The 10,632-nt window shown below is 52.0% G+C and overlaps 1 protein-coding gene across 2 annotated transcripts in view; it reads left to right on the plus strand.

Moving 5' to 3' along the window:
• The window catches only part of CHRDL2 (chordin like 2), a 32,423-nt gene extending 22,496 nt beyond the window's left edge, over positions 1-9,927 (plus strand). Inside the window, exons 6-12 of one of the 2 annotated variants that reach the window (XM_012801539.1) lie at positions 1,110-1,165; positions 2,799-2,967; positions 4,191-4,385; positions 4,741-4,914; positions 5,607-5,661; positions 9,061-9,153; positions 9,770-9,927. In XM_012801539.1, coding sequence (XP_012656993.1) covers positions 1,110-1,165; positions 2,799-2,967; positions 4,191-4,385; positions 4,741-4,914; positions 5,607-5,661; positions 9,061-9,153; positions 9,770-9,860 — 833 coding nt within the window. In that variant the 3' untranslated portion in view covers positions 9,861-9,927. The remainder of the gene's footprint in view (positions 1-1,109; positions 1,166-2,798; positions 2,968-4,190; positions 4,386-4,740; positions 4,915-5,606; positions 5,662-9,060; positions 9,154-9,769) is intronic. The other variant, XM_003780902.1, reaches the window with a different exon arrangement.
• The last annotated feature ends 705 nt before the right edge of the window (positions 9,928-10,632 follow it).

Consider the following 10,632-nt stretch of genomic DNA (forward strand, 5'->3'; position numbering starts at 1 on the left):
AAAAAAAAAAAAAAAAAAAAAAACAAGGACAAAGTCCCCGCAGTCAGAGGAGGCCAAGAGACCAGAAGTGGCACATGAGTAGTCCATACATAAAGGACCACGTCTCCTCCCTGTCATCCTGTGGCAGAGCTGGGCACAGGGTCTCACTGGGACTCAGAACATGTCTGTCAAGCAGAATCTAGGTAGAATCTCTCTCTGAAACACAGAGGCCAACACATTGGCTATGAAGGGCAGACTGAGCTTCAGAAGAATGAAGTGGTAGAACTAAGGTAGTCAAGGAAAGCTTCCTGGAGGAGGCAGCACTCAGGCTGGGAAGTGCTCCACAGTGGAATGTGTCCCCAGATGCTGGCATTTTAGAAGAGGCACTGGGCCAGGAGTTTTGTCCTGATTCCTCCAGTAACTTCACAGATTCCTCTCCCTCTCTGGGCCTCAGGTGTGCTGTGGGTACACAGAGGGGTCAGCTTTGGTGGTTTCTCAGTCTAGTTCTAGTGTTCTGGGTCTCTGAATAAGAATGTCCAGTGGCAGCCAGAGCCACTCAGGACTCCAGGAGGCTGCAGGGCTCCAAGGGCTCTGTGTGCTGCTTCCCCCAAGGAATTGGGGCTGGGAGAATTGTAGGTGTTCAAGCTGGGGGGCTGGAAGGTAAGGCCCTGGGAGTATATAGTGTAACTAGGCCTGGCGACTTCAAGCCTGCCAGGGTGGAGTATGCCCAGGAGACTGCAAAGGATAGGATTCTGGGCCTTTGTGCCATCGATAGTGGGCACTGACGTATGTATGGCCCTAGGTCTCAGAAAGGTGACTTTTAAGTACGAACTAAACAAGATGCTCTGTTCCAGCCAAGCATTTCAATCCTAAAGGTGACCAAGAGGTCAGTGTGGGGAAACTGAAGCAGCAATCCAGTTGTAGGGACTTCCTTAACCTAACAAGGATGAAGACAGGCTGTAATGAGAAGCAGAATAAACTCCACTGGGACAAAGGACTTGCTGTTGCGCTGGGGCCACAGAAGTGGCACTAGGACTTGGGGAGGGGCAGAGCCTCTAGCTGGAGGCCTCAGGGCTCTAGACAGCAAGGCTTCATAGCCTGAGGCTGACCCGACTTCCCTGAGTTTTCAGATGGGGCAAGTGAGAAATCAGCTGAAGAGGACACCACACAGTCACGCCATGGGGTGGTGAGTGCACAGCTTTTCCGGCAGGGTAGGAGTTGGGGGTACCTACATCTCCATGGCTGGAGCAGGCCATACCTGTTAGTGTATTCACTTCTCCTTCATCCCCTGGGGTCAGCTACGTTCGCCCCCCACTGTATTCCATCCCCTCTCCCTTGCCCCACATCATGGTTACCATCTTGGCTGATGGGTAAGGACAGGCCTAGAAGAAAACAGGTTACCACATAGGGTAGGAGCAGGCCCCAGTCTTCCTCATTTCCCTCTTGGGGAATTTTTTGACACTATTCTGTCCAGAGCCTACATCTCTCCTTGTTTAGGTTGCTTCTGGGGAGCATGTTCCCCAGGTGAATGGCCTTTGACCTGGGCCCAACTTCCCACCCAGTTCCTGAAGTACTGGTTCTTTGTCTGGGGTTTATCTCTCTGTTCCCACCTCTATCTTGACCCTTCTCACTCTTGGTCAAGAGACAAGAGATGAGATGGGCTTATCTATTCAGTTCTGTTTGGTCTGAGGGGAGAGAGGCAGGAGAATGAATGGGCTTACACACTCACTGACTCAAGTCCTCACTGGGTCCTCTGCACTGTGTCTACAATGTGAGCAATTCCATCTCTTTCAGTCTGGGTTCCCTTCCTACAGATTCCTCAAGGGTCTGAGCTCAACATCTTACCCTTCTCCTCTGCCAGCCCATCCTGCCCATTCTTAGGCTGGGCCTTCTCTGCTGGGGCCCTGAACCATTCTACTCCCTGTCCTCACCTCTGCCCAGGAGAAAGTGTAAGTGAAGCCCACTTGGGCTTAGTTCCAGGCCCTGATCAGCTACTTACTGATTTGCTGGGTGCCTGCAGCAAGTCACCATTTGGAGGTTGGGTTGTTGGATTCCTTCTTAGTTCTATTGCACTCAGCAAGCATTTCCTAGGAGCTCTGTGGGCACAGGCTCTGGGCCATTAAAGAACAGACTCAGAGACTGTACCAGGTAGGAATGGGCTGTAGAAGGTATGTGAGTGATGCTGGGTCAATGAGGGACAAAATAGGATCCTCGCCCATGGCACGGAGCCACCTGCAGCACACACCTTTTGCTGTCGCTGCCAGCTCTCCCAGGACCTGATCTGGAGGGGTAGGGGCTCAGGAAAGAGGACCTGAGCTCCAGAGACCCTTTGTCTCTGGATGGGGCCTGCTCTTAGTCATGCCCCATGGAATTCTAGGACCTGGTAGGATGTTCAGAGGCTCAGGCCCTTGTCCCAGCTCCTCAGTCTTACCAAACAGTGAGGAATTTCCTGACTCCCATCCTCACTACATGCTCATCTTCTGTTTCTTAAATATTAGGTTCTCCATATCACTTATCAGTTACATTCCCCACATCAGGACCTCAGCAGCCTTTGCATACCCCATTGCCAAGGACCTCCCTGGTTCTGACAAGGCCTGAGTAGGACTCGGTGGAAGCTGATTTCCCAATCACTATCCTAAGTTTTCAAAGATCCACGGTCTGTAAACATCTCATACTCACTCCAGATCTCCCTGGCCCTAGCGTGTGCCCCCTTTTCCTTGGTGTCATCCCTCGGCTTCTTGCTGCAGCCAGTCTTGCTGTCCTTCCACCAGCAGTGGCCTGCCACACTCAGTGTTCTTCACCCTCCCTGCCTTCTGCAGAGACATTCTCAGGATCTATGTGTGGGTGATGGTGGGAGAAAGAGGAGTCCGGGCACCCCAGCCCCCACCGGCCTCAGCACCCCTCTGGGCTTCATCCCTCGCCACTTCCGACCAAAGGGGGCAGGCAGCACAACTGTCAAGATCGTCCTGAAGGAGAAGCATAAGAAAGGTGGGGACTGGACCTCCTCCAATCTCAGAGGCAGGCCCTGCCTGCTCCCACTGACCCAAAGTGCATCCTCCCACCAGTGGTTCCCTCATCCCAACTTGGCCATGAGGTTGTAGACTCAAAAGAGCATCAAATCTGAATGTGCCGGCTCGGCGCCTATAGCTCAACCGGCTAAGGTGCCAGCCACCTATACCTAAGGTGGCGGGTTCAAATCCCCAGCCCGGACCCACTAAACAACAATGACGGCTGCAACCAAAAAATAGCCGGGCGTTGTGGCGGGCGCCTGTGGTCCCAGCTACTTGGGAGGCGGAGGCAGGAGACTCGCTTGAGCCCAGGAGTTGGAGGTTGCTGTGAGCTGTAATGCCACGGCACTCTGCCCAGGGGGACAGCTTGAGGCTCTGTCTCAAAAAAAAAAAAAAAAAAAATCTGAATGTGCCTTTAAAGGTCATCAGTTTCAACTACCCCTCCCCCCATTTAACAGACAAGACACTAAGGTTCAGAGTGTTGAGTTAGAGGCAGAGCCAGAGCTGGAACAGCACAGCAATATTTTTTTGCTAGGAAATGGGGGAGACAGAATGGATAAGCAAAAAGTGGTCTCTGCCCTTGAGACTGTGTTAGGAGATACTGTAAATAAATTAATATTAGGAAATGTGGAGGGAAAGTTTTTGACAAAGAAAGGAGGGAGCAGAGTTGAGCTATAGGAAAACGGGATGGAAAGGGGAAGGTGGCCCAAGGGGCAGCAATGGCTGAAAAAGGGGAACAAAGGGGGCTCACTGCAGAGCACCCCAGCTAGTGGGGAGGGAAAAGCTATAGGGCTACCTAGTCCCAGCCCCCCTTTGTACACAAGGGACCCAGAGGCAGAGAAGGGGAAAGGGTCCTGCTAGGGCTCAAAGGGCCAGATGGTGACAGAAATTTATCCCAGTTCCCCTCCTGCCAGGTCAGCACTCTCCTTGCTCCAGTAGAAGCACCCTGAGGGCAGGAGAGGATTCTCCAAACTCAGCAAGTTCCTGCTAGGCCCTTCTTAGCCCTAAGTGCAGAGGTGGGGGGATGTCAGTGATGAGGGACCCAGGACAGGTTTATACCCTCGCCTGTGCTTTGCTGGCAGTAGCTGGGCTAGACTGGTGGAGTGGGGGCCCCCAACGGCCTGCCCTACCCACTTCTGGACCAGAGGCTTTTGGCGGGCCTGAGGCACTGAGCCTCCTGCCTTCCTGCCGTCCTCATTCCAGCCTGCGTGCATGGTGGGAAGACGTACTCCCATGGGGAGGTGTGGCACCCAGCCTTTCGCTCCTTCGGCCCCCTGCCCTGCATCCTGTGCACCTGTCACGATGGCCGCCAGGACTGCCAGCGCGTGAACTGCCCCACTGAGTACCCCTGCCGTCACCCTGAGAAAGTGGCTGGGAAGTGCTGCAAGATTTGCCCAGGTGTGAAGAGGTGCAGGGGTGGGAGCAGGCGGGCACTGGCCAGAGTGAGCCCTGGGTCTCTGTCCGTAAGGCCACAGACCCTTGGAATGTCTCAGACAGAAGGATGTGCACTCAGAGCCACAAATGAGGAGTATAGATGCATGACATGTTGGAAACACAGGAGTGGAAAAATGTCAGACTTGAAAAATAGTAAATTTATGGAACATCTGGTGTTACAGTAATAGATTCAGAGGTTGTTGACAGAATCAAATAATGTTCTGGATTCCATGAAGTCATAAAATTTTAAAGTATTAGGACTTTCAGGAGGAATAGCCAATGTTTATTGAATACTTCATTAGCTTCTTGTCTCCCTCAGAGGATAAGGCAGACCCTGGCCACACTGAGATCAGTTCCACCAGATGTCCCAAGGCACCAGGCAGGGTCCTCGTCCACACGTCAGTATCCCCCAGCCCAGACAACCTGCATCGCTTTGCCTTGGAGCATGAGACTTCTGACCAGGTGGAGATCTACCTCTGGAAGCTGGTAAAAGGTAGGTGTGGCTCACTCCCAGCTGGGTGTGCCTCTGGCGTGTCCTCCTGTCTGTGCTCCTGAGCCCGCAGGGGCCTTAGGGATGTTTGATCAGCTACCCTGTGCACCCTTCCAGGTTCAAGAGTCCCTGATTCAAAGGAGGGAGAATGGTTCTGTCTCCTCTGACAGTTCTGATAAGCTCACTCTCTCTTAAGATGCCAAGGTCTCAAAGTGCTCCCTCTCCCGGGGGGAAGGCGCTGCTGCACCTTACAAGGAGTCTGGCAGGGTAACGCCTACCCTGAGGAAATACAGGGATGTCTGACCCTAGGATCTCAACACTGGGGAACAGAGATCTTTTCAGATAGGAGGGCCCTCACAGCAGGAGGGCCTTGAGGCCAGCTGGGTCAGCCTTTTCTAAGCGGTAGATTTTATCACTTATAAAACATAAATCCCCTGGGTAGAGAGAAACATTAAGCCACTATCCAAACTAAACTCATTCAGTGTGAGTTTTGGTCACTTTCCTCTATTGATGGGTTTGGTGGGGCAGGTGCGGGGGATGGAAGAGGGAATGATGGTAAGAATGATGACAATGACAGTAATAATAATAACCAAATGTGTGTAGCACTTTAGAATTTACAAAGTGCTTCCACGTTCACTACCTCATTTGTTCCTCAACGATCCTGAGAGTTAGGTATTATTATCCCCATTTTACAGATGAGGAAACTGAGGCTCAGAGAGGTGAAGTACCTGGCCCAAGGCCACACAGCCAGTAAGTGGAGGACGGGAGCTAGAGCCCATGTCTTGTGACGTCAGATGCGGCTCTTTACCTGCTCTACTCCGCCCCCTGTCGTAGGAGGACTGGACGAAGAAAGTGGAGCTCTTCAGCCTGGAGAAGAGAAGACTCCGGGGCCAGGACTGCTGGCTTCATGGCTCTGAAGGGCCATATTCTAAGTGACCACAAGGGTCAGACAATAAGCAGGGGCTTTGGAACGAGGCAGACTTGGGTTCAAATACTGGCTCTGCTAATTTTTAGTTGTGTGGCCTCAGGCAATCGCGTGACCTCTCTGGGCCTTAGCTTTCTCTTCTGTTAATTTAGGAAGAAAGTTTTAGAGAATTAAATGAAATGACATAGGTACGGCCCCTGGCATGTAGTAAGCGCTAAAAATATATTTCTCATCCCACATCAGGTTGGTTAGAATTGCAGAGAAGCAGGTTTTAGCTCAATGAGAAGAACTTTCTTATACTTAGAGCCTTCCTATAGTGGAAGGGAGGGAGCAAGCTCCACGTAGAAGTGTGCAAGCAAGGGCTGGAGGGTGGTGCTCTGCCTGCAGCTGGGAAGTTAGAATCAGTGACCCTTACAGTTTCTTGAGCCTTAAGATACCATCAGTCCCAGGTGCTGGCTGCATGTTTACTCTGTGCCTCCCTGACACCCCCCTTGCCAGGTGCTGAGACCACAGAGAGTAATAGGCCCCAGCCTCTGTCCTTAGGAACTTACGGCTTAGCCTAGGTCAGGGAAGGCTTTGTGGAGGATAGGCTTCCTGATTTAGAGAGGCAGGATGGCAGTGACAGCCTTAGAGCCCACACTCTAGAACCCACGCTCATATGCCCTGTGCTCTGTGACTGGTATGTAGCGGGCACTGTATACAATGTGCTGTATTGAATCCTCTTGAGAACCCTAAGGGGGTTCTCCATTTTGCAGATAAGAAAACTGAGCCTAAGAGGTCAAACAACTTGCTAAAAGTCACGCAGTTTAAACAGTAAAGCAAAGATTTGCCACTAGCAAACGCCTCCTTCTTCTCACCCCCTGGGCTGCCTAAATGCACCATCCCATCAGACTCCCCATTCCCTCCCCGTCCCAGACTAGGGAGTGTCAACACGTACTCCCCAGGGCTGACTGTCAGTGGGAACCACTCACTGATTCCTCACTCTGAAGACTGAAAACAAAGGGAGCAGGCAGAAGCTAGGTGAGGCCACACCACAGTGGAGCCAGCCCTAGGCACCAGGATCTCAGCAGAGTTGGCTTAGGGTTAAGGGCCTACTAGAGTCTAAAGTTTCAGAGTAGAAAGGACCTCAAAGATCTCTCTTCCAAGCCCTGCCTGGGAAGAAGTCCCCCTGAAGCCTCCTTACGGTGTTTGGCCCCTAACTGCACATACCCCCTGCTTCCACTCCCAGACTGGTGATTCACTTCTGACATGATGGCTCAGCCCAGAGAAGGTGTGTCCTCACACTGAGCTGAGCCTGTCCTATTTCCTGGGACTCACCCAGCGGTGCCAGCTCTGCCCTGGGGTGCCACAGAGCCCAGCTGCCCTCAGACCTGACACAGCCCTTCAAAAACCAAGAAGTACAACCATGGCCCTCATGCTAGCTCTTGGCCTCATGCCCAATTATGCTTTTCAGACTATAGTGTGAGGAGCCATCCTTATCCCTGTCACTCCGCTCCAGTTTTGTTTTTTTTTTTTTTGCAGTTTTTGGCCGGGGCTGGGTCTGAACCCACCACCTCTGGCATATGGATGGGGCCAGCACCCCACTCCTTTGAGCCACAGCACCACCCACTCCTCTCCAGTTTTTCTGTGACCCAGGGAGCATGCAACAGCAGGCCTGTGCAGAAAAACCTGTCCCCATCTCTTCTCATGTTTATTGCCTGCCAGTGTAATGCAGCTCCTGAGTCTTTAGAGTTTCCTCTACAACCTAGTCCTTGACATCTGGTTGGGGGTGCTGAGGATGGTGCTGAACATTTCCTGGAACTGAGTGTCTTCTGTCCCTTGGTGGAACCCTACTCTGATTCCCATAAGCAGGGCAAGTTCTTGGTTTTCTTGAAAGTGGTGCTGGCCTAGTAGAGACCTTGCTGGTTGCATCTGTTCTTTCTGGCCAGAGACCTTGGTGGGGAACAGCTGCGGCAAACTCATAGCCCATGTGCTCAGGACCTCAGTGCCATGTGTAGTGTTAGTGGCCAGATCTCCATGAGATGCAAACATCATGGGATACAGATAATACCTCATTCCCCCTCAAGGCCTGGTCTAGACTAGATATATTTATCCATCCATCCAAGGAGTCATTCATTCTACATGCCTAATGTAGGCCAGGCTCAAGGGACACAGAGGAAAGCCCCCCAGGAGTTCTCAGTCTGGTGGTGGAGGCAAGACTAGACACAATCATGGCCCTTTGGAACTAGGTATAACAAGGCCGGGCACAGTGGCTCGCACCTATAATCTTAGTACTCAGGGAGGCCCAGGTTGGTGAATTGCTTGAGCTCAAGAGTTCAAGACCAGCCTGAGCAGAAGCAAGACTCTGTCTCTACTAAAATTAGAAAAACTAGCTAACCATTGTGGTGGACACCTGTAGTCTCAGCTACTCAAGAGGCTCAGACAAGGGGATCTCTCAAGCCCAAGAGTTTGAGGTTTCTGTGAGCTATGATGCCACAGCACTCTACCCAAGGCACAGTATGAGACTCTACCTCAGGAAAAAACAAAACAAAACCATATATAATCACAAACAGAAGCCAAGTGCTATATGGGTGCCCCAAAGAGCAATTAAGGCTTGGGAGACCGGTAGGAGTTCACTCCGTGGCAACAGCAGAACGGAAGGGAGAGTTGAAAGTATTCCACAGAGGGGATGTCATTTGTAAAAGTTTTACACCCTCGGGGTACCTCAATATTTCGTTAGGGCTGGAGCACAGGCAAGGCACCGTAACTCTGACACTTGCTAACTCTTTGCTGTCTTGTTTTATCACATGGTCTTTGCCCAGAGAAAAGCTCGACCAGTCCATGTGGGCCAGCCTATCTCCCTCCATCCCTCCTTTCTTCCTTCCTGCCTGCCTTCCCTCCTTCCCTACACTGGGACAGGTGAATGCTGGGAGAGCAGGGAAGTCAGAGAAGGGGAATGACAGGGTAATGCACACATCCTGGAGTGACCACAGTTAGGATTAGGGATTAGACAGGGAGTGAAAGGGGTTAGGATGCCATTATAGTGACCAGACAACAGGGCCTGAGTGAGGAGAGTGGCAGTGGGCTAGAAGAGTCAAAGGGTTTAGGAAGCATAATCAATGGATTTGGTGCCTGATGAGTGTGGGGGCAGCGGAGGGAGATGTCTGGGTTCTGTGTCTGTGTCACCCTGTCTCACTCACCATACGTCCTGCCTTTCCTGCTCATGTCCCTGTCTCTGCCCTCAGGAATCTTCCACTTGATTCAGATCAAGAAAGTCAGGAAGCAAGACTTCCAGAAAGAGGCACAGAACTTCCAGCTGCTCGCTGGCACCCACAAAGGTAGGACCCTTGGCTGAGGAATGAGGCCTGGGGAAGGGGGCAGGGTGGAGGCCGGAGCCTCAGGGGCGTTCCCAGGCTGCTGGTGCCGGGATGGGGGCTGGTGTGGGGAGACTGCCAGCCACAGACGTCAGTTCCCAGCACAGGAATCCAGTGGGCGTGTGGGCCAGAGATTTCTCAACTTGGGAGCAGGAAGGTAAAGCAGAGCTGGCTGGATTTGGTCATGGGGGTGGGAGAAACAAAACTGTAGGGAAGAGTCTGAGCCCCCAGTCCCTGGTAATTCCTACTCCCTCTCTAACCCCTTTCTTCCTGATGCCCTGAATTTGCTCTACTTTACTCTTAGGAAGTTGTGGGGCTTTGGGTGGGGGAGGCAAGAATTCACAACAGGTGTCAGGAAACCAGCCCTGTGCCCCAAATATTGGTTGGTTGAGGGCTGGGCCATGTGGCAGAACTGTGTGAGGGGGACACTCGCCTCTATGCTCCCTTAGGCTCCAAACCCTGGCTCATGCAGTTCCTCCTTGCCCTAAGCTTTCCCACTCCTAGCCACTGCATATTGTGCGCACATGCGCCTGCGCGCGCACACACACACACACACACTCTTCTCTCTTTCTCCATGCAGGTCACTGGAACGTCTTCCTAGCCCAGACCCCAGAGCTGAAGGTCACGGCCAGCCCAGACAAAGCAACCAAGACATTATAACAAAGAACTGAACAGTTGAAGATATGAGCTTTATCTTTTTTGTTATTATATATTAATAAATAAGAAGTTGCATCACCCCTTAAACCTGTCTCTGTGTTCCTATCCAGTCTCCTGGGTACTCTCCCAGGGACTCTGCAGAGCAGTCCTGTTACTCCCATTTTATAGGGGTGGAGACTGAGATCAGCAGGGGTGGAGACTGGTCCCAGAACTCACAGCCAGTGAGTTCCTACAGCCTCCCTGCCCAGGCCCTTGTCTGCCATAGTGCCCTTCTTCTGTCCTCAGACCCCCAACTATGGCACCTCCTGCTTTTACCCACAGCTCTTTGATGCTGAGCCTAAGAATGGGGAATGATTCTAGTTAACGGGGGAGGGACAATGGAGCCGCAGAGCCCTTTTCCAGAAAATACTCCATGATCAAAGAAGAAACTGAGTTCAGGGAGGAGCAGTGAGCAGTGATTTGCCTGAAGCTCCAGAGCTGGCTGGTAGCAGATGTGGAGTTGGAAACCAGGTCTCTTGCTCCAGGCAAGCACTCCTTCCCCAGTTCTGAGCCGTGACTAATGTTACAGGACCAAATATCCTCACCTCAGAGGATCTCCAAGACTTGGCAGTCAGATTGCCAAGCTGGCATCATGCTTTGAGAAGAAGCCTAACAGTTATTATACAATTAAAAACACCATCAATAGGCTCAGCGCCTATAGCTCAACTGGCTAAGGCGCCAGCCACGTACACCTAAGGTGGTGGGTTCGAATCCCCAGCCCGGACCCGCCAAACAACAATGACGGCT

The sequence above is a fragment of the Otolemur garnettii genome, unplaced genomic scaffold, assembly GCF_000181295.1.
Source record: "Otolemur garnettii isolate 467f Iridium unplaced genomic scaffold, OtoGar3 scaffold00001, whole genome shotgun sequence".
NCBI classification, from domain to species: Eukaryota; Metazoa; Chordata; class Mammalia; order Primates; family Galagidae; genus Otolemur; species Otolemur garnettii.